Source organism: Emys orbicularis, chromosome 9, assembly GCF_028017835.1.
Source record: "Emys orbicularis isolate rEmyOrb1 chromosome 9, rEmyOrb1.hap1, whole genome shotgun sequence".
NCBI lineage: Eukaryota > Metazoa > Chordata > Testudines > Emydidae > Emys > Emys orbicularis.
Genome location: NC_088691.1, coordinates 15,295,738 through 15,320,336, shown reverse-complemented (window position 1 = coordinate 15,320,336; position 24,599 = coordinate 15,295,738). Strand labels below are relative to the sequence as shown.

The window sequence follows — 24,599 nt, the reverse complement described above, 5'->3', positions numbered from 1 at the left end:
GTATTACTTAGTGATATTCAGCATACGGATATTTACAAGAGCAAGTTTAAATTCCATACCAGAAAAAAACAGTGACAATAGATACATTTATGCAGAAATACATTTCTTGAATCTGTTCCCAGGTCTAAATCTTATTGATACAAACATTGCTTTAGGCAAACCATAAGACATACAAGGCATCTTACCATTCTAGGAAGTAAGGGCCTCTTTTATTTCTGTAAAGATATTTCCTGATTGATTGTGGCATCCATGAAGTGAAAAGCCTGTCCATCACTCCCAATTGTCCCACCACATTCTGCCCTGGAAACCCTGGCTTTTTAAACACATACTCTTTTTGAGCCAATAAGTATGTTGTATTAACATAGATGACTGATCATATTTTGCTCTCAGTTACACTAAGGCCATGATTATTGTCCCCTAGTTTTCTTTTTCTGATTCAGAAAACAAGATTTGATCATTCTGGGTTCCTGATGATTCTATTCTTAAACGTTTTTCATCAAAGTTTGTTGCCATTTTTTCCAACATGCAGAATCTTCAAACTATTTGTCATAATCAGTTAACAAACACACATGTACATGCTAGCTCCTGAAAGCAGAAAGTCCTTTTGAAATACCCAGAGAACTCACAAATGTAAATGAATACCCCAATAACCAATGTTTTCAGTGTATCCTTTGAAGTGGATTTTTCTTCAGATGGGAGAGTGTGTTGAATGAGTTTTTGTCCCTTTTAAAGGGACTTTATACTTTGAAGTTACAGATACAGTAACTCTGGCCCTAGTCTAGCAAAGCACTGATTGAAGCCAAAAAGACTACTCATGTGCCTAAAGTTACGTACATGCTTAAACTGAATAAAAGCAAAACAAACTCTCTAGAGCCCTAATCATATATTATTTGTCTGAAACAGATAAAAGATTGTCTTTACATTTTTAGCCTCACACAAAGGCCAGCATTTCCTGTGAGATCAGTGATTTTTACAGGGGGGGAGGGAGGAGATATAAATTTCCATTGATTATGCTCGCATATTTCCAAGCTCCTTTTATATACCAACCCTAAACTCCAAGGAGAGAGATGTATTCTGACCCTTGTTCATAAATAAGTTTGAAAAATGGATTCTGCTTTGAAATCAGCATAAAGCACCACCCACTGGCTTCCAAGGGGAATTTTCATTTCAGACTTATTTGCAATCCACAAAACAACTTCTAAACAAGGGGAACTGTGAGCACTAGATTTGGACCACCGTCATACTTTAAGGACAATCTAGAGTAGCCTAATGTATCCCTTATCCACCATCCAGCACAAGCAAGTTTCCCCTGTTTATGTCTAAAGGTGTGCCTGTGCTGCAGTTGGAAGGCTGATTGCAGCATGTGTAGAATAATCGCGCTGGCTTTAATCTAACTAGCGTGAGTGCCAAGAGTAGTGAAACCATGGCAGCATGAGCTTCAGCGCGCACACTGAAGTTCATACTCCCATGGCTTTCGTGAGGTTGGTACTTGCGCTAGTTAGGTTTAAACTAGTTTGGGTATGTCACACCTCTAATTGCAGAGGAGACAGACCCTAACATTCCTTAATGCTTAGCACCCTTTTGGCTTCATGCATGCATAACACTCATTGGGTTTGATTCTGATCTAAATTGCACTGGTATAAATAAGGAGTACTCCACTGAAGTAAATGGAGTTGCATGGGTGTTAAACTGGTATTCTTCCATTCAGAATCAGGCCCATTGATGTGAGTCTTGGATCATTTTACATAGCAAGCAGGTTCAATATGGTGAGCTATGGGGTGTGGTGGAAGTGATCTGTAATAAGAATAATGCATTCTTGAACTAAAACTTGATGAGAAATTGGTGTTCATAGCTGGAGGAAGGTTGAATGGTGTGGTGTCATGCGTAGGCAGGTGAAACCTATTATTGGAACAACAACAATTAAAGAAGTCTTCAACATGATCTATATTTTCAAAAGCTGAAAATAGCACAATATAAAGTGTTTGTGTACATTTTTTTGTTTCAGCTTTACCCAGGAATGCTAATATCGTACACTGATACTGCAGTGCCACATACGAAGGCAAGCCATCAGTTGTGCCAATGTAATCAGAAACTACATTCATTTGTGTTTTATTTCCTTTAATCACTCTTCTTATTTGATAGAGTACTGGGCTTTCTAATAGAAACAGGGAATTTTGGAATTGCTGTATAAAAAGAATACCTATCTTCAGTTTGAAAATTGCTATAAGTCTAGTAATAACATATCATTTTGAGGGTAATTGTTAACCGTTTTGCTATATTGTTATAAAAAAATGATGTCTACCTGAGAAAATGATGTTAGTACTGGATCTGGTATTACCAACCTAATAATTGGAACGATTTTTGAATGATATATCCTGTAGTGCAGTGCTGAAATACTGACATGTTAGAAAGCTGTTTTCCTCTTTATGGCAGGGCATATTATATTCTCACCGGTAAAAAGTTCACTCACTGGAATTACTCTTCCACTTTTAACACAGTTGTGCTGCAGTCACCAACATTTTTATACATTATTATCAAGCAGCTCTTATTTAAATTTGAATGTTGATTGTATACTGCAGTTTGATGCCCTTTCTGAAAAATACAGAGCAGTCCTGCTATTAATTTCCCTTAATTAAATACTCAAAGTGTTTAAGAAATTAATCTGCTACCCAATAAAAATGTATGAATAAAATGAATATTTATGTAGTAATCCCTAAGAAATCAGATAGTACTTCAATTAATAGTTGATTTGTTAGAGCGTTAACCAATCCTGACTTCTCATCATGATCCCAGTTTTTAGAATAGCTCAGAGAGTGGAGATGTTTAGAATTGGGAAAGGTTCTTAGAACCTTTTAATGTACTGTTTGAAAGATCTGGCCATGCTTTACTGAAAGTGTTATGTGCTCTTCTCCTGTATTGTCAAATTCAAAGATAAGGTGCAGAATATTTTAGCTGCTGCCTTTTTTTTCTGCCAGATCATTTTATTTCAGTTTTGGTGGGTCAAAGGTTCTTAAGAACTTATACCAACATTTTCAGAATCTGTGTATAAAATTTGAAACCTATGTGCTCCCTGGAAGCATGTAACTCCAGTGTTCTGGGATCTGCCCACTGGTGTCCAGGTGGAGTTTAAGGTATTGGTTATGACCTGTGAAGCCCTAATGGCCTGGGACCAGCCTCTCTCCCTGTGCCATACTACCACAGATGCAGTCACAAGGGCACTTTAAAAAAAGTGGGGCAGCTAACAGGGTGTTCTCTGCAAGCACTACAGGACTCTGGAACTTGCTATCTCCCCCTCTCCTCCCCCCCCCCCCCCCCCCAGTCTAAAATAGTTGGAACTTTTAGTGATTTTTCAGGCACGCTGCACAAGGCACCTCTTTGACTGGCTTTTTGGAGAAGGCTAAGGATGTGCTATCATTTTAATAATACTTAGATGTAATTGTATTGTCAGTGATGTATTAGGTTGCCTACAGCCTTGGATAGGCATCTTTTAGTTATTTGAATAAAAATAAGTAGAGTAAAATAAGTTATTTAAGTGAATATAAGTGGCCTGATTTTCAGAAAAGCTGCGCTCCTGCAGCTCCAATTGAAGTCAATGGTGACATCTCTGAAAACCAGGCCATTTATTCAGATGACAAAATACAGATTTAGACACACAACTTTAGGCACCCACACGTGAAAATGTTGACATGGTAACAGTGTATCCAGATTGTGTGTGGCTCAGAAATATTTTCTGAGAATCTTAAAACTAATTTTAACAAGCTTTTACAGGTAATGATCCTTCCATGTGGAACAGAAGGTGGAATGAATGAAAACAAAAATGGAAGCCCTACATATGTTTGCTGCATGGTGAAAGCAGAGCAGGATTGAGCACTACTAGTTTCTAATAGGTAATATGCACTTTTTTGACGCCTTCATTTTTCTTCTCTCATGTTTAGGGATCGTACACAAAGGAAATGGAGAAAACATGTTCATTTCCCAGCAGCCACCAGTCATCTCAACCGTCATGGGTAACGGACACCAGAGAAGTGTCTCCTGCTCCAACTGCCATGGTCTTGCTCTCAGCAGCAAACTCTTTGCCCCGGTTGCCTTGGCTTCTGGTCCGGATGGCAGTGTGTATATTGGAGACTTCAATTTTGTCAGACGCATCTTTCCCTCGGGAAATTCCATTAGCATTTTAGAATTAAGGTAGGAAATCTTGGAGTTTATTGATTGGTGGTCAGATCTTTTAATGTGAGCTATGAGAAATACGGTGAAATGTTTTTAAGGGACCTAAGGGACTGACCAAATTTGACTGCTTATTAGAAACATGTCTTTCTCTCTAAGCATCAAATTTACCCCAAAAACCTTGGGGTTACCTTAAAGTGACCACTTAAGAGGGTGCGGTGGGGAAGGTTGCCTATGTTAGATGGTGTTGAGTGTTTAATACAGGTTTCACATAATTAATCAAGAAACCTACAAGTTGAATAGTCTGAGTCTTCTCTCCCCTATATTTTTCCTATTTAGATTTTCAAAATAGAATAAGACTTTAAAGTATTTTTTCTTAAAATCAACATAACTCCTGGTGGAATATTTGAGTTGAGAAGCAGGTATGTATGTCAGCTCAGAGATAGCAATAGCCACTTTGCCTGCATGTACTGTAGATGGACAGATCAAGTTTAGAAGTACCCAAATTGTTCCCCATCTCTTCTGGAAAGCACAGCAAAGTAGAGCTGGACTGAACTTGAGACAGGCACAGGCCATGGGCATTCCAAACTAGTATCTGTCAAACCAGGTGTTGCTATGCCACCAAAAAGCTACCCTGCCACAGCTTACCCCCTATAATTGACACTTTACCCAGTTTCACTCTAAGGGACACTATAGGTAACTATAAAATTGTTCTGGACCCTAAACATTACCATAAAGCATGTCTCTCACTCACCATTGGCGTGCTGCAGCCTGCCTCGCTTCAGGCTTGATCCTACAAGGTGCTGGGTGCCCTCAACTTGTGTGGAGGTCAGTGGGAGCACTCAGCACTTTTCAGGATCAAACCCTTACTTACACCAGTACTGAAACACACAGAACTATTTTCAGAGTGGTAGCCGTGTTAGTCTGTATCAGCAAAAAGAACGAGGAGTACTTGTGGCACCTTAGAGACCAACAAATTTATTTGGGCATAAGCTTTCAAAAGCTTATGCCCAAATAAATTTGTTGGTCTCTAAGGTGCCACAAGTACTCCTCGTTCTTTTTTCACAGAACTATGTTCCATGTAATGTATAGAGGCCACACTAAACCTATATTACTCATCAAAACACGTGGTCATGTAAGCAGCTAGCATGGTTGCACATTAATTGTTCAAGATGAGGTTGGAGATATGTGTACTGTGGTTGGTAGAAAGGAAGCAACTGAATTTGAGAGGGAGAAATGAATGGAGTAGAGATGAGATGTTGAATGATTTAACTGCTTATGTCTTAATTGTCTACAATTTACATTGAGGGGATATACAAAGTTAACTGTGTTTTCGTATGGCTATATGTCTATGTGAGGTAGGGTAAAGGTCCTTATTATGTTGGTTTGGTTTGTTCATTGATACTGACGTTTGTTGTTTTGCTTTTCTTGTGGCTCCTGGATTGATTTGTCGTATTAGGAACAGAGATACAAGACATAGGTAAGTAAATCACGGTGCAGTTATGCATGCATCCAACTGATTTAAGAGATCATTTATAAACAAGCAACAAGGAATATTCCTAACCAAAGGAATTTTTTAAATGTAGGCTTACAGAAACATTGTGTCGTTAACAAATATGAATGTAAATCAAATTCAGTTTATTTGCTTTAGAGAAGCATAGGTTTGTTCACTTTACATGGATCGCCTCCCCCACTAACCTGAAAGAATCTGAGCTTAATCAGCAAGGCACAGTGTAAAGTTTTCCACCTGAAGAGTGACTGAGGTTATTGTTAAAGGTAACTCAGTTATTTTATTAACTTCTGTTATATTAATTTTGTATTATATCGTGGATACTCACTACTACGGAAATTGGAATGGGTACATTTTAGAAATGGAAAAATAAATAAAAGTCTCTAGAGGAAGATTTGAGAGGTCTGTAGTTTATTAACTTATGGCTAGCTTGTAACTGTGGACACTTCCCTGAGTAAGGGGCAGTGCATAGCTGAATTGCTCCATGAGCAGCCCTGAGGGTAGGACTACACTGCAATCAGCGGTGTGACTGCAGCACATGTAGATATACTTGAGTTAGCTTTGATCTGGCTAGCTCGGATAGCAGTGAAGCCACAGCAACATAGATGGCAGCACAGGCTGGCAGCTTGAACTTTTACACAGGGTACATGCTTCTCCCATGGCTTCACAGCTGCTGTTGTGTGAGCTAGCTAGCTCAAAGCTAGCTCAGTATGGCTAGACGTGCTGCAGTCACATCTCTTACTGCAGTGTAGACCTGCCCTTGGTGAGTCACACTCTTCCCCCTGCTTCTCCTTTGCTCTGCAGAGGAAGCAAGTTACTTCCCTCTTTCTCATGGAGTCCCCACTGCGCCCAGTCATCGATACCAGCCAGCAAGTAGTTGAGGGGGAGAAGGGAAGGGCGGACAAGGGCTCTTCCCATTCTCTCCATCCACTTGCTTGCAGCAAGGCGCACTGGGCAAGTAGGCCTTGCTCTCCTCACCACACGTAGAGTCTTTGTTGAGATTGAGCATGTGGGGCCCTTACTTCCCTTGTGTGGCTAAGGCGGCTGTGACAATTTCTAAGGGCCGTAGAAATAACCTACAAAAGATTAGAAAGAACAGAGAGCTGCTGAGCATCAGGTTGCTTTCCCTAGAAACAAGCTCTTCAGCCTCCTGATATATTATTGTAAAAAGCAGGTAAATAAACCAGGATTGATGCATCCCGTTTTGATGATTGCATGGCATAGTAGGGAGAGTACAGTAGTAGACTGAACCAAATTCAAAAAAATTATTTTAAAATGGTATGTTTTAAGGGTTGACATGACAATCATTGTTATTAGGTTTTAGCCACAATCATATTATTGAATATGATAGTTTGTTTGCCACCGTTCTTATCAAAGATATAATCTTTCAGGCATTTTACAACAAAAGCTTAAGAGAACGTGACAATTCCTGGCTAATTGCATGCATCTCCAGAGTTTGTTTTAATGATTGTTTCCATTTTTTATGTATTACCTGTCAAAGTCCTTCAAATTTTATGAAGTTGAAAAGAGGAAAATTGAATTTGTTCAGTCTGGAATGACAATTGTCAACAAAATGGCATTAATCAGGGTTTTAATTTTTGTTTCTCTTTCTGAAATGATTTTTCTAAATACCAGTGCACTAGAACAAAATACACTAGCTTCTTTGGATAGGCTTAAATCTTAGTTAAATTTAGTCACGTGTCAAACTGCTTCCCACTAAAGTGCTGTTGGGTATTAATTGTAAGTATTAATTGCCTATTTGCAAAGCTATATTATTCTGACTAGCTTAAGTGAAGTGATTTGTGGTAAATTGGAGGGCATCACTTGGAGATAATACAGGCAATGAGGTTATGGAAAGTCTGTTTACAGTCCTTACTGTACACAGCTTTATTGTGGCTTTAAAAGCCACAGCCAATTTACATTAAGAAAGGGTGTGGGTGGACACTAGGCTTTCTTCCTATGGAGGACCCAGGAATGCAGAATGCTTCCAGACTGCTAAAGAGCACAAGCAGGAGCAACCACTAACTATCCCCTTTGGGACAGCCTGAGTAAACTGCAGTGTGGAGTCAGACCACCACAGAGTGAGCTCCTGGAATTCCCCGGAGCACTGGGGAAGGTCTCATGCTACACCCTGCCTGAGGATGCTCAGCCAGCTCTTCAAACTCATGCAGAGGGAGAGCAGGGATGTGGCCATTTTGAGGTGGGTTAGCATATCCAAGGGATATAGGGAAGTTGTCTCTGTACTTCCCTAACAGAAGGACTGCAACTGTAGCCCCTCCCTGCATAGGTGTGATTGTGGCCCACCCTTTCAAGGCTCATTCCTTCCTCCTCCCCTCATAAGGAAAGGAAATAATCTAGCCCAACAGTTCTCAAACTTTAGTAACCCCAGGACCCCCATTTTAATTTATATTTTTGTGGACCCCCCAAGCCCCCCGCTCAGCTCCAGACTCCACCCCCACTACACCCTTTCCCCCAAGACCCCACTCCACCTCTTCCTGCTTCACCCCTGCCCCTCCTCTTACCTGCCTCTTTCCACCCCCTCCCCCAAGAAATTGTCACGGCTCTTCTCCGGGGTGCAGGAGGCGCTGGGAGGGATGGGGAGGAGTTGATCAGCAGGGCCAGCGGACCCCCCTGGAGTACCGTTGTGGACCCCAGTTTGAGAAATGCTGATCTAGCCCTTTAATAGTTGCAACATGCTCTCCTCCTGATGCCAGCCCATACTGCTGACTGGGGCAGAGGGAAGGCAAGGCCACCACCCCCTCCACCTATGCCCAAGGTGCTGTGTTTAGTACATGGTGCTTTGTCTCCTTATAACTTGAACTCAGAAAGCAGAAGCACCAGAATTTTGGCTGCTGACAGCATAGGTATGCAAGGGGGAAAGGGCTTCCAAATTCCAGCCCTCAACACAGTCCTCCCTCTCAAAAAGTAGGGAAAAGAGATGAACTTCAGAACGTTCCTTGAAAGTTAAGATTCAGGCAATTTGAGACCTTGTGTGGGAGAGAATCTCAAACTCTAGGGCTGCACACGCAAATTGCTTCATAGTAACTCCCCTTTTTCTATTTATACCATGGGGCAGGCCCCTCTGTAGCAATATCACATGAGGAGAGAGGCAATTTCTCATATAGACAAGTTTAATCTCATTTATGTGGTGGCAGAAGGGGAGGGGTTTGTGGGTAAAACTAGTAAGTTGGAGACTGGGTGTATCCATGTGATGGATTTTATGTCCTGTCCTTGAGATTATTTTTTGGGTGCTCGGCTGCCTCCTTTTGATGACCACTTTATAGAGAGTATTCTATTTTTTCAGATTCTTATACAGTGCCTATGTACATAGTCTCTGAGCACCTGCCCATTAAACAATATGACTGGCATCTGTCACATGCCATCCTTTCCTTCTTTCTTCTTTCCTCTCCTCAAGGGGAAATTACATGTAGATTGGGTTTATTTTAAAAGGTGGAACAACACTGTGGGGATCATGGCATGTACACAGAGTGTGATTCCATGGGTTTGAGTAACTTCAATTTTTGGAAATATTTTGTTTGTTTCACTTGAAAACATTTCCGTTAAAAAAGATTGATATTCTTAGTATGGGAGAAAGTTTTTTGACTGTGTGTGGTCAGGATGGTCCTGTTTGTTTTCTCAGCATTCTGTAATCAGGATCTAACATCTGGTAATAAAGCTGTTTATTCTCTCTCCACTTCACCAGTTGCCAAAGATAAAGAACTAAGGGAAGGGAATAATTTGTTCTGAAATGAATCACTGTTAATTTTCATTTATTAATCTACTTGGTACAGTTTTTAACAATGCTAATTAAAAAATTGTCCCAGGTTTGGATACGATTCCAAACTTTCCATAAGATCAGAAGTATTTGGTTCTGCCCGATCTCTGCTAGTAATATTTAAATTCAAACATTTTAGCATTTAAGATTTTAAGCATAGATAACATCAAGAGGTTTCTAATAGCCAGTGTATTAAACCTAATCACATGGATGACTGAAAACATATCTAAAAGGAGAGTACATAATGACCTCTAGTACTTTGTGGTTTTTACCAGATGAATAGAATACATTTATTTAACATCTTGCATTCTACTAGCAAATTTTTCCATACTGGTATTTTATGGAAAATCTTTTGTTTGGTCAGACCGGGTCTCTTTTGAACTTCAGCTGCAAATACCAGAAATGGCCTTTCTTACAAAATGTTAATTAACTTCAGAATAATGACAAACTTTAATTCAGCAATTAATCACATTTACTCATCCTTCTTCCCCCACCCCAATCCCTTCTCTCAGCACCCTGTCCTTTCTCCATATCTCACATCCTTCTATTCAGTCTGTCAGTATCTCTCTCTCCATGCCTCCTTCTTTTCATAAAAGCTTATGATCAGGATTATACTAGCCTGGTTTCTGTCCTGATCCTGTGAGGTGCTGAGTACTTGATTCCTTTGGATGTCAGTGGGAGTTGAGGTTTCTAAGCACCTTGCAGGATCAGGCTCTAACTATCAAACTTATGTCACAGGCTTTTTATAATCTTTCACCAGTGGAAATAAGATATTCTAACTGACCCTCTACTAGAGGAGTTGCAGCAATGTACAAAGTTACATAGAGCACCAAATAGACTAATAAAATAGAAGAAATGGAGCAAAGAATATATATCTGTTCATACCCATTACCAATATAGTTCATAACGTACTTTTCCATTGATCTGTAACATTGCCCAGTGATGTAGGACCATCTAATAAATGGTCAATAAAACCTAGTTATCTCCCTCAGTCAGTCAAAGGTTTCATATTTAAAGTGACTCCCTCAGCTTAAAATCTAATCAGTATACAAAAAAAGGGCAGGGGGACATTAAAAGTACTTTCAGGCACTACACTTGCCCTGGAATACCTGCCAAATGTGGTGATTTTAAATTACATTTTCTTTATATTGTTTTTTTCTCTTCCCTGTTGTGTAAGACCCACACAGACAGGGGAAACTGGTTGTACACAAAGCATTGTCAAATGCACCAAAAACAGACTGAAAAAAGTAGACTAACACATCTTTTCTCTCACCTCTTTCCATTACATTAATCTCAAGTGTTCACTGTAACAATAGTACTAAAACATTTTTCTGAAAGAAGTATGATTTTTTTTCACAGTGTTTCTTTAAACTACATGACAGTTGAATATTTTAACAAAGAGTGTATTTCAGTAAGAAATTTAAATATGGTGTATTGAAACAGAAAACCACAGACTGGCTTTGAGGCATGTTCCAGAAACATTGGAAGCAGTAGAGAGAATTCTCTTTCTCAGATGCTTGACTGGTGGGTCTTGCTCACATGCTCAGGGTCAGGAAGGAATTTTCCCCCAGGTCAGATTGTCATGACCTTGTGGGGAGTTTTGCCTTCCTCTGCAGTATGGATTGCTTGCTAAGATCATCTGGGTATATGTCAACAAATCAATTCCCTGCCATTGCAGGGACCTCGTTCCCTCTTGTTCTCTGCCTGTGAGCTGTTTAGTCGCCTGAGAGCTGTAATATTTTAGTCCAGTGGTTTTCAACCTGTGGTCTGCGGATCCCTGGCGGTCTGCAGACTATGTCTAAGATTTCCAAAGGGGTCCGCACCTCCATTTGTAATTTTTTAGGGGTCCACAAATGAAAAAAGGTTAAAAACCGCTGCTTTAGTCTGATACAGGATATTGGTCTCAATACAGGTAACTAGGTGGGGTTCTGTGACCCATGATGTGCAGGAGATCAGACTATGATCTGATGGTCCCTTCCAGCCTTAAACTCTGTGACTCTGTAAAGATTCTAGTATAGTTGACGGCCAGAAATTACCTTCTCCCTCCAAAGAGAGCATTGCTGTGTTACAAGTCAGTCTGTTTCCCAGAAGTACCTTAGGAAACCATTTCTGGTGGTAAAAAATCCATTATGTGTCTGTGGCAGTGCTTGGAACTTCTACAGATGTTGGCTAACGATGGTCCTAATCATGCCTGCACTGAGTCGCCTTGATTTCAGTGACCCTCTGCCTAGGCTTCAGAGCCTGTCCACACTGATCCCTTCTTGTGACCAGGACCAGTGTTAGCCAGTGTTTGCAGGATGCCTGCAACCTTAGCAGGATTAGGGCCATTGTCTGCGCTACTTGCCATCCTCTCTCCAAACTGACATGGATCATAAAGCAGTCAGAGAGAAAACAAACAATCTGATTGGCTAATGAGATGCAGTCCAGTTCACCAATTAGAATTTGAGCCTCATCGCTTAATTAGCATATATAAATATTTTAAAATAATGTTTCACAATTGCAATAAGGCAATCCAGTTAATGAATTATGGTGCATTAATTCATGCCTAGTTGCATTAATGGTACTTGGCCTTCCGCCTTGCTCCTGAAAATGTACTAGGAATGAATTAATGCACTACATTTCACATCATGGTCTTTCTTAATGATTAAATAAGGTTAAAAATAATCTGAAGTGGATATTTGTGCTCATCCGGAATAGTCTATGGTGCACCCTGCTGCTTCATGCAAGTTGTAGATTTGTTTTTGAATGCTGAAAGTAATAACATGTACCACACATATGAAAGTAAGGCTTATGCCACTGAAAGTAAATACTACAAACAGGGAGAAAGATGAACAAATTAATTTTGTGACTTTGCTCTTCTTTGTCTTAGCACAAGTCCAGCTCACAAGTACTACCTGGCTGTGGACCCAGTGTCAGAATCCCTTTACTTGTCAGATACCAACACCAGGAGAGTCTACAAAGTGAAATCTCTCAGTGAAACAAAGGATTTGGCAAAGAACTATGATGTGCTGGCAGGGACAGGTGAACAGTGCCTTCCATTTGATCAGAGTCACTGTGGAGATGGTGGGAGGGCATCAGAAGCTTCCCTCAACAGTCCTAGAGGTAGGGAAACAATAATATTTAGTGTTTATCTTAATTGTGTTGAGCTTTTTTTTTTTTTCTTAATTACAGTGAAACTCAGATGAAGTTGGCTATATGAAACTGGATTTAAAGTGACGTATAATCCTCCAACTATGCATCATGATTGGAGGAAGTTAACTTTTCCTTTGTCAGAATCACAATGAATCTGAATAAACAGTTCACAAAGTTTAATTCTAGTTGTGTTTGACATAATTGAAATATTCTCTTTCCTCGTTTGGTGATGTTTTTATTTAACTATCATTCAGCCATACAGTGAATTTAAATTATATTATTCTAAATTTTCAGGCAAACACTATGGGTGGAAGGGCCAATTTGTCAGTTGATGCATACAAGTAAATTCTAGTAATGTTAATGAAGTTTAGGCATACGCATTAAGGAAGACACAAGGCATCAATGTACTTCAAACTGAGATCCATCACAGTTAGTGCTTATTTGGAAATCACTAATTTGCCCAATCTCATTAACTACACCTTATCAACGTCTCACTTGTTCTGAGTAAAATAATAAGTTTGATGTAGCTTTTTGTCCAAAGTAAATATTGTATTGCCAGGGACTTGATATACACAAAGCCTTGAACCATCAATAGCACTAAAATCCAATCTACTTGCACTGTGCCTTAAAACTACTGTAAAACACAGCATAAGGGCTTGATCCTGCAAGGAGCTGAGCTCTATTCTATTGAACTCTATTCCAACTTCTATTGAAGTCAGTTGGAATGAAGGACACTCAGCCCCCCGCATGACAGAGCCCTAAGTGAGCTGCTATTTGTTCATTCCTCTTAGCACCCTGCAAACTCCTAAAGAATAGCTCTAATAAGGAAAAGTTGGATTTTTTTTGTCTGAGCTAATAAGGGAAAGCTGTAGATCAGTAGAAAATTAAAATGTATTTCCAAGGCAAGCAATGAACCCTGTTTTAAGACTTATTCAGTAACATATTGTAGCTATAGCCAGAGTGACTTAACGTGTCTTCAGTGATGGAAGGTAAGTGCGAGGTAAGTACAAATAAATGTTAATCTTCAGGCAGCTAATTAATATGCTGAATCAACTCTAAAAATAGAAGGAAACATACCAGTCAATGTATTATTGCTGGCCACGATTGATTATATCTAATTAGAATACAATTTGCTGTTCTGTGTTGTTTACTTACAGAGGAAATATCTTGATGGAAATTTCTTACATGGCAGTTATATATTTGGCTTTCTAAATACAAGGTTAAAGTTATAAGGGAAAATGAATTTTGTTGTTGTTAACATCTGATTTATAAACTGCTGATTGACACTGAAAATGCTGTTCATGAGACATGGAGCAGCCAGCAAAAAAAGAGGAACAAAATGCATATAGTAAACTGCAACCTGATAATGGCAAGGCAAGTGGTGAATTCTGATTACAGTTCCTGATTGGCTCTGAATTAGGTGCATGCTATTATTTTTATAACCTTGGTTCCCCCACCCCACTTGTTTGTTTGTCTCAACCACCTGTTATGTCTTGTATTTCAGTTTGTAAATTCTTTGAGGTATGGACAATCATTTTCCATATAGAAGTACAGTGCCTAGCATGATGGAGCCCCAACCTTCAACCACTTCTGCAATATGCATGTTTAATAATAATAATAATTAATAAATAATTAATAATGCTATATTAAACTCATTAAAACAGCAGCTACCATAATCTCTCCAAGAATGTAAATTCCAGCTTGAGAGTAGAATCATAGAAATGTAGGGCTGGAAGGGACCTCAAGAAGTCATCAAATCCAGCCTCCCATGCTGAAGCAGGACCAAGTAAACCTAGACCACCCCGACAAGTGTTTGTCCAACCTGTTCTTAAAAACCTCCAATGATGGAGATTGCACCACTGTCCTTGGAAGCCTATTCCAGAGCTTAACTATTCTTATAGTTAGAAAATTTTCCCTAATACCTAATCTAAATCTCCCTTGCTGCAGATTAAGCCCATTACATCTTATTCTACCTTCAGTGAACATGGAGAACAATTGATCACAATCCTCTTCATAACATTCCTTAACATATTTGAAGACTGTTATCAGATCCCCTGGCAGTCTTCTTTTCTCAAGAGTAAACCTACCCATTTTTTTCATCATATTTTCTAAACCTTTTATCATTTTTGTTAAGCTCCTCTAGACTCTCTCCAGTTTGTCCACATCTTTCCTAAAGTGTGGCGCCCAGAATTGCACACAGCTCTCTAGCTGAGGCCTCACCCATGCCAAATAGAGTGAGACATTTATCTCCCATGTCTTGCATACAACACTCCAGTTAACACCCTAGAATATTAGCCTTTTTGCGTCTGCATCACACTCTTGACTTATATTCAATTTGTGATCCACTATAACCCCCAGATCCTTTTCAATGGTACTACCACCTAACCAGTTATTCCTCATTTTGTAGTTGTGCATTTGATTTTTCCTTCTTAAGTGTCGTACTTTGCACTTGTCTTTATTGAATTTAATTTTGTTGAATTCAGACCAATTCTCTAATTTGTCAAGGTCATTTTGAATTCTGATCCTGTCCTCCAGAGTTCTTGCATGCCCTCCCAGCTTGGTGTCCTCTTCAGATTTTATAAGCAAACTCTTCACTCCATTAACCAAGTCAATAATGAAAATATTGACTAATACTGGACCCAGGACTGACCCCTACGGGATACTAGATATGCCCTCCCAGTTTGACAGCAAACCATTGATAACTGCTTTTTGAGTACCATCTTTCAACCAGTTGTGCACCCACCTGATAGTAATTTTCATCTAGACTTGATTTCTCTAGTTTGCTTATGAGAATGTCATGTGGGACTGGGTCAAAAGCATTAGTAAAATCAAGAAATATCACCTTTACTACTTCTCCGCTATCCATTAGGCTAGTAACCTTGTCAAAGGAAGATATTAGGTTGGTTTGGCATGATTTGTTTTTGACAAATCCATGCTAGTTATTTCTTATCACCCCGTTATCCTCTAGGTGTTTACAAGATGATTGTTTAATAATTCATTCCAGTATCTTTCCAGGTATTGAAGTTAGGTTGACTAGTCTATAATTCCCTGGACATCTGCATTCCCCTTTTTAAAGATAGGTACTATGTTTGCCCTTCTCCAGTCTTCTGGGACCTCATCCATCCTCTGTGAATTTTCAAAGATAATCACTAACGGTTCTGAGATTGCTTCAGCTAATTCCTTAAGTACCCTAAGTGTGAACTTCATCAGGCCCTGCTGACTTGAATACAAGTAACCTATTTAAATAACTTGTTCTTTCCCTGTTTTGGCTTTTGTTCCTTCACTCTTGTTGCTAATATTAATTGTGTTGGATATCTGGTCACAAATAATCTTTTTAGTGAGGGCTGGAGCAAAATAGGTATTAAACATCTCAGCCTTCTTGATGTTGTCAGCTTTTAGCTCTTCCATCTTCTTCCACTTTTTTTCATCTTTCTCTTGCTCCTCTTCTTGTGACATTTTATGTCCCTTACTACGAGTAACTTATTTTGTGCCTTAGCCTGTCTGATTTTGTACCCACATGCTTATATTATTCTTTTGTATTCCTCAATAGCAGTTCTTCCATGTTTCCACTTTTTGTAGGATTCCTTTTGATTTTCAGGTCACTTAAATGCTCCTGATCAAGACAAATTGGCCTCTTACTCTTCTTTCTATCGTTCATTCACATCAGGATAGTTTGCAGTTGTGCTTTTAATATTGTCTCTTTGTTAAGCTGCCAGGTCTCCTTAACTCCTTTTTCCCTTAGATTTTCTTTCCGTGTGACCTTACGTATCAGTTCTCTGAGTTTGTTAGTCTTCTTTTTTGAAGTCCTTTGTCTTTATTCTGCTGCTCCCCCTCCTTCCTGTCTTTAGAATTATGAAATGAACCCTTACACCCAAATTGCCTTCTACTGTCAGATTTGCTACCAGTTCCTCCCTGTTGGTCAGAATCAAGTGTAAAACAGCAGTCCTGGTTACTTTCTCCACTTTCTGAAACAAAAAGTTGCTCCCAGTACATTCCAAGAACTTACTGGAAATTTTGTGTTTTCCTGTATTACTTTTTCAACAGGTGTCTGGGTGGTTAAAGACCCTGTTACTACCATGTCTTGTGTTTGGATATTTCTGTTGTTTGTTCTAGAAATGCCTCATCAGCCCTCTTTGCGATTTGGTGATCTGTAGTAGACCCATATCATGGTGTCACCCCTATTTTTTACCCCCTGTATGTTTACAGGGGGGAGGGATAGCTCAGTGGTTTGAGCATTGGCCTGCTAAACCCAGGGTTGTGAGTTCAATCCTTGAGGGGACCACCTAGGGATCTGGGGCAAAATTCTGTCTGCGGATTGGCCCTGCTTTGAGCAGGGGGTTGGACTAGATGACCTCCTGAGGTCCCTTCCAACCCTGATATTCTATGATTCTATACCCAGAGACCTTAACTGGTTTGCCTCTCACCTCCTTCTGGACATCAGAGCAAGTGTATATATTCTTGATGTATGGTGCAAGACCTCCTCCCTTTCTTATCCTGCCTGTCCTTCCTGAACAAGCTATACCCCTCTTTATCAATATTCCAGTTATGAGACTTATTCCACTAGGTATCTGTAACACCAATTAAGTCATAATTTAGTTGATGTACTAATACTTCTAGTTCTTTCGGTTTGTTCCCTATACTCCTTGCATCTGTGTATAGACCTCTTAAGATGCTGAGCAGGTTACTCCACTAACATCCCTTTTGTTATTCCTATGACCCTATTGTAATTTTCCATGCCGTCCCCAACATCTAGCCCTCTGGTTAAGGTCACCTTTTTGTGCTTACCTGTGGGTTTTTGTCACCTGCTCCCTTCAAACCTTGTTTCAGACCTAAATACATACCTGTGTTAGCTCTGATTGAGATAATGTGATAAAAATAGTATAGCCACAGTTGCTTGAGGCGAGGGGGAGGATTGCCCTGAGTATGTGCCTAGTGTGTTGGCGGCATACATACTCGGGGTGGCTAGCCCCTCGCACCACTGTTTTTAGCTTGCTAGCTTGATCACAGCTACCGTGGGTATGGCCCCTCAAGCTGGAATTTACAGTTTCCACCCCTAGTCTCAACATACTCTTTAAAATCCTGGAATGTGTAGGAATATAAAAGCACAAAAGCATTATTGTTTGTTTGTTTATCTATCTGCACTGGGTGAAAGCTGTTTCAGAGATTATTTAACTTTTTGGTTTTTTTAATACTTGTATTGTTCAAATAAACAAAAAGAAAGCTTATTGCATAATTCAGGAGCCTGCAGCAGCTTCTAAAATTCTTCTATTTCATTTCCCTCAGTATCATTACCTGAAGGTGATTATATTTAGATGTCCTTTTGTGGAAAAAATAGAATGATGAATGCCAACAATGAAATTTCAGAGTGATGCTCCTTGGCTTGTCACTACAGTCAATTCTTTGATTTGATCTAGTTTTCCCAACTTTTATTTTACAGCTAATAGAAAACATTTTCAGCTTTGTTCATCAAAATTTCAATATAATAGGTCGGGGGGGGGGGGGGAGGTAGCAAAGAGGTTGACCCAGCATTAATCCTTAGTATCGCGTGTGAGTTTGAATTGACTTTGTAACCTGCTTTTAAACATGCATGGTTGATGTTAATAAAGCCTTGCATATGGTGTCTATGTGTTTGGTTTTTGTTTGTTTGTTTGTTTCAGTTTCTCCGGGAGGAAGAGTGCACGGTACTGCCACAGAACCCCCAGCGCGGTGGTGCCGCTACAGCTCCCCCCAACCCCAGAGTGCTGGGGGAGAGAGCGCGCAGTGGTGTCGCTGCAGCCTCCCCAGCCCCGGCACACCGGGAGGGACAGCGTGCAGTGCCACCACAGCCCCGGGAAGGTGGGTGGTGTGGACCCAGCCCCTGGAGCCCAGCAGCACCGCCGAAGCGGGGCCAGGGGAGCAGAGTGTGGGTGGGGCCACACCTGGCTTTTTTGGGGAGGCTCAGCCTCCCCCAGCCTCTCCTACCCACCACCCATGGCCTCCGCCCCTAGCACCGACAGCACAGTCGTCCCCGGGTCTAGAAAACCAAGTCGGCACCAACCAAACAGATGCAGCATTGGTCAGCACCAATGCCTGCACCAACGAGAGCAGACTCCATGGCACTGACAGTACCGACATCAGCACCGACAGTCTCTGCTGCACCAGAGAGACTTGATGATATCCTCAGCACCACACTCCCCAATACGCAGTACCGAGGGCTCCCCCATGGGCTATAGAGGAGATCCCAGCAGCTCTCATGAAACGACACACTTGTCTAGTGAAGACGATGATGAGGTGCAGGAACAAGGTACTTTCTCACCGCACCATTCCTCACCGAAAGAACACTGACCACCTTGCAGCCATTTGGGGCCGAGTTATCGTTACAACCAGATGGCTCAACCATGGTGCAGACCGCCGTGAATTTACCTGCCAATGGCCTTCCCCATGCAATGGGCACATTGGGAACCCTGGGCAACTTACCAAGGTCCACACTCCGGGACACCCATGGCTCATAGAGGTAAACTATGGTCTAACCCAGCATCTCCCACCCTGCAGCCCACGGAAGCTCAGGACATTGGGAATGACACGGAAATGGGCACAGACCACAGATGGGCTACATCTCCTGCACACAATTCTTCCTCCTCCCCAGATGAGGCGATTATGCCATCACCGCCTACTTCACTGGATGATTTCAAACAGTTTCACTAACTGTTTAAATGGGTCGCTCTAAGCCAGGATACTCCATTGGAAGAAGTGCAGATGAACCAGCACAAGCTGGTACAAATATTACAACCATCATCTACCTCCAAGATCGCTCCCCCGCATCAATGATGCCATCTTGGAACCAGCAGAGACAGTCTGGCAGACACCAGCCTCAATCCTGCCAACGTGCAAAAGGGAGAACAGAAAGTATTATGTCCCCGCAAAAGAGGAAGACTTCCTCTTTGCACTTCCGCCCCCCAACTCCTTGGTAGTCGATGCCATGAACCAATGCGGCAAACAAACCCAGTTTAAGTCGACACCACAGGATGAAGAACACAAGAGACTTGATCTGTTCAGCCGCAAAGTTTATTCTTCAGGCACCTTACAATTCAGAGTCATCAAATATTCTGCCTTTTTGGCAAAATATGATTATGGTAGCTATGGGAAACTTAGCTCTTTCACAGCAGAGCTCTCCGAGGAGAAACAGTCACAATTTCAGGCCATCATCAATGAGGGTCAACTCATAGCTAAAACAGCCCTCCAAGCATCTCTAGACATGGCAGCCACGGCAGCCAGAACCACAGCCATGGCCATAGTGATGCGCCAGGCATCCTGGCTGCAGGCCTCGGGCATCCCTAGAGAACTGCAAACAAAGGTAGAAGATCTACCCTTTGATCGAGAAAAGCTTTTCTTGAAGAAAACTGACGAGGTGCTCCACTCAATGAAGGACTTTCAGGCAACCCTGCATACCCTGGGGATTTATACCCCACCTGCAAAGAGAAGAAGGTACCAGCCTTACCAGAGACCCAGAGATCACTTAAAGAATTGACAGCAACAACGGCCTTCTGACAGTCAACGGCAATGGCAATGCTCACAGTGTCAGAGAACACCTCAATCCCAAGCACCGACTTCTCAATCAACTTCTCCTAAACCACAATTTTGGAGATTTGGTCGAGGGTTTGAATGACCTCTTTCACCAGGCAGTGCCTATGCCCAATCCGTTCCCATGTTTTGGCCATTGCCTTCACCCTTTCTATCACATCTGGGCCTCGGTAACATCAGACCAATGGGTTTTAGAAATAATCTGTTCAGGATATACCATCCCCTTCACCTCCCGACCACCTACCCATCTCCCCTCCCTGTCCCTCTTTAGGGACCCTTCTCACGAGCACTTGTCATGAAAAGAAGTCAGCTATCTTCTACAACTAGGCGCCGTGGAACGAGTGCCTTCACAATACAGGGGGTAGGGATTTTACTCCCATTATTTCTTGACCCAGAAGAAGAATGGGGGATGGAGACCTATCTTAGACCTCAGGAAGCTCAACAAGTTCGTACACTCCCAAAAGTTCAAAATGGTCACACTGAGCATGATTCTTCCAGCGCTGCAACAGGGGGCCTGGTTTTCAGCCCTTGACCTCCAAGATGCTTATTTACATATCACCATTCATCCCGTTCACAGAAAATACCTGCGATTCACAGTAGGACACAACACTTTCAGTACAGCCTACCTACTTCTCCAAAAGTTTTCTCCAAAATGCTAGTAGTAGTTGTGGCACATGTATGCAAACAGGGAATAATGATCTTCCCTTACCTGGACAATTGCCTTATCAAAGGACCAACTCAACAAGAAACAATGGACACAGTCCAAACCACTTTCACACTATTCAGGGATCTAGGACTACAGATAATCAAATGAAAATCAATTCTAATCCCAGTCCAACAATTGGACTTTATTGGGGCACATCTCGATGCCTTAGAAGCCAAGGAGTCCCTACCCCTGACCAGATTCACAACCCTAACAAACCTTATCTTGAAGATACAAGTCAGTCCCCAAATACCGACTCGTACTATCCTACAACTTCTAGGACACATGGCAGCCACGATGTTCGTGGTGTGACACACAAGACTACATATGTGCTGCCTACGGAGCTGGCTGAGCACGGTATACATACCCAGCAAGCACCGCCTGCACAGACGATTCACAGTACCACCCCGTCTCCTGGACACTCTACACTGATGGACAAAACCAGAAAATGTTTGCATGGGCATCCCGTTCCAACAGGAATCCCCATGAATAGTAATCACCACAGATGCCTCACTGATAGCCTGGGGTGCCCATATGCATCAGCACACGGTTCAAGGCGGATGGTCTCATGTGGAGACTCTGTTACACATCAATCTACTAGAGCTACACACGGGCCACAATGCTTGCAGACACTTCCTACCTCATATAAAGAACAAATCCATTCACATCATGACCAACAACATTGCATGCATGTTTTACATCAGTCACCAAGGAGGCACCCATTCACACTCGCTATGCACTGAAGCCATGAAACCATGGAATTGGTGCAAACACCACAACATAGACATTTCGGCCTCCTACCTGCCCGGCTGTCAGATTGCGACGGTGGACACGCTCAGCAGGTATTTCTCTCTAGACCACGAATGGGAGATGAACGGAGGATTTTGCTATCCATTTTCCACCAGTGGGGCACTCTCCTCATCAACTTATTCACATCCCCAAAGAACCGCAGATGCGCAAAGTTCTGCTTGAGTGAGGGACTGGGACTGGGGGACGCCTTTCTCATCAAATGGGATGCACAGCTCATATACACATTCACACCCATTCCACTGATATCACACGTGATACACAAGATACGAACAGACAGGGCCAAGTTTATCCTCATAGTCCCGACTTGGCCCAGACAAGCATGGTACCCTTACCTGATGTGCATGGCAATATGCGCCCTGCAAGCTCTCCCTCGTCGTCCGAATCTGCTGTTTTAGCATAACGGTCACACTCATAGACTCATAGACTTTAAGGTCAGAAGGGACCAATATGGTCATCTAGTCTGACCTCCCGCATGATGCAGGCCACAAAAGCTGACCCACCCACAACAGAATCTTCCAGCCTGCGACCCCTGCCCTATGCTGCGGAGGAAGGCGAAAAACCTCCAGGGCCTCTGCCAATCTACCCTGGAGGAAAATTCCTTCCCGACCCCAAATATGGCGATCAGCAGAACCCCGAGCATACAGGCAAGATTCTACAGCCGGACCCTCATTTTACCCGCGATGGCACGTTAATGCCTAATTGACTAAAATCACGTTATCCCATCAAACCATTCCCTCCATAAACTTATCAAGCCTAATCTTGAAGCCAGAGAGGTCCTTCGCCCCCACCGTTTCCCTCGGAAGGCTGTTCCAAAATTTCACCCCTCTGACGGTTAGAAACCTTCGTCTAATTTCAAGCCTAAACTTCCCCACGGCCAGTTTATATCCATTTGTTCTCGTGTCCACATTACTACTAAGCTGAAATAATTCCTCTCCCTCCTTGGTATTAATCCCCTTGATATATTTAAAGAGAGCAATCATATCCCCCCTCAGCCTTCTTTTGGTTAGGCTAAACAAACCGAGCTCCTCGAGTCTCCTTTCATAGGAAAGGTTTTCCATTCCTCGGGTCATCCTAGTGGCCCTTCTCTGTACCCGTTCCAGTTTGAGTTCATCCTTTTTAAACATAGGAGACCAGAACTGCACACAGTACTCCAAATGAGGTCTCACCAGCGCCTTGTATAACGGAAGCAGCACCTCCCTGTCCCTACTAGAAATACCTCGCCTAACGCATCCCAAGATCGCATTAGCTTTTTTCACAGCCACGTCACATTGCCGACTCATAGTCATCCTGCGATCAACCAGGACTCCGAGGTCCTTCTCCTCCTCCGTCACTTCCAACCTATGCGTCCCTAACTTATAACTAAAATTCTTGTTAGTCATCCCTAAATGCATCACCTTACACTTCTCACTATTAAATCTCATCCTATTATTGTTACTCCAATTTACAAGGTCATCCAAGTCTCCCTGCAGAATATCCCGATCCTTCTCCGAATTGGCAATACCTCCCAACTTTGTGTCATCCGCAAACTTTATCAGCCCACTCCTACATTCGGTTCCGAGGTCAGTAACGAATAGATTAAATAAAATCGGACCCAAAACCGAACCTTGAGGAACCCCACTGGTGACCTCCCTCCAACCCGACAGTTCACCTTTCAGTACTACCCGCTGCAGTCTCCCCTTTAACCAGTTCTTTATCCACCTCTGGATTTTCATATCGATCCTCATCTTTTCTAATTTAACCAATAATTCCTCGTGCGGCACAGTATCAAACGCTTTACTAAAATCTAGGTAAATTAGATCCACCGCATTTCCTTTATCTAGAAGGTCTGTTACTTTCTCAAAGAAGGAGATCAAGTTGGTTTGGCACGATCTTCCTTTCGTAAACCCATGTTGTAATTTGTCCCAATTGCCATTCACCTCAAGGTCCTTAACTACTTTTTCCTTCAAAATTTTTTCCAAGACCTTGCATACTACAGAAGTTAAACTAACTAACTCTTCACCCGAATCCGGAGATACTCCACCTACAAGCGTGGCTCCTGTATGGTTCCATCATGATGAACTAGCCTGCTCAGAACAAGTTAAACACATCTTACAAAACAGCAGGAAGGTGACCACGTGTAATACTTACCTTCAGAAATGGAAGAGATTCTCCTCCTGGTGTCAAGAAAAACACTTGATGGCCTCCACAGCACCACTACCATTAGTGCTGGAATACTTGCTGGAGCTGAAATGCTCGGGTCTAGCAATGAGCTCGATCAAAGTCCATCTTGCAGCCATTACTGCGTTCCATCATGTGATCGACGAGACCTCGATCTTTGCGCATCCAACTACGAAATGCTTCCTTACAGGTCTTCAGAACATTTACCCAGAAGTTCACCAACCTACCCCGGCCTGGGACCTCAATCTGGTGCTGAAATGCCTCACCCAGACCACCATTCAAATCGTTAGCCACCTGCTCCCTGCTGAATTTATCCATAAAAGTGGCCTTTCTGGTCGCTATTACTTCCACCAGACGGGTGAGTGAGATAGGGGCGCTCACGGCTGATCCTCCTTATACAATATTCTTCAAAGACAATGTCACGCTATGTCCGCACCCAAAATTCCTACCGAAAGTAACATCAGCCTTTTATATGAATCAACCAATCCATCTTCCTACGTACTATCCTAAACCTCACAGTACTCCAACAGAAGCTGTTTTGCATACATTGGACGTTAGGTGTGCGCTAGCATGTTACCTTTAAAGGACCAAACCTTTCCGGAAATCTCCTAGAATTTTCATTTCTACTTCAAGCATTTGAAAAGCTGCGCAATATCCATAGAGATTGTCTAAATGGATCTCCACATGCATTCAACAGTGTTACCATACATTAGAGCGCATTCTACACAATCTGTTTCAACCTCAATAGTGTTTCTACACAATGTTCCAATACTAGAGATTTGTAAGGC

General features: G+C 41.9%; 1 protein-coding gene across 4 annotated transcripts in view; it reads left to right on the top strand.

Annotated features, from left to right (window-relative positions):
- Positions 1-24,599, top strand: part of TENM1 (teneurin transmembrane protein 1) — a 385,653-nt gene that overhangs the window by 283,212 nt on the left and 77,842 nt on the right. For 3 of the 4 annotated variants that reach the window (XM_065411098.1, XM_065411097.1, XM_065411095.1), the window contains 3 exons: positions 3,936-4,185; positions 5,624-5,644; positions 12,319-12,551. In XM_065411098.1, coding sequence (XP_065267170.1) covers positions 3,936-4,185; positions 5,624-5,644; positions 12,319-12,551 — 504 coding nt within the window. The remainder of the gene's footprint in view (positions 1-3,935; positions 4,186-5,623; positions 5,645-12,318; positions 12,552-24,599) is intronic. The other variant, XM_065411096.1, reaches the window with a different exon arrangement.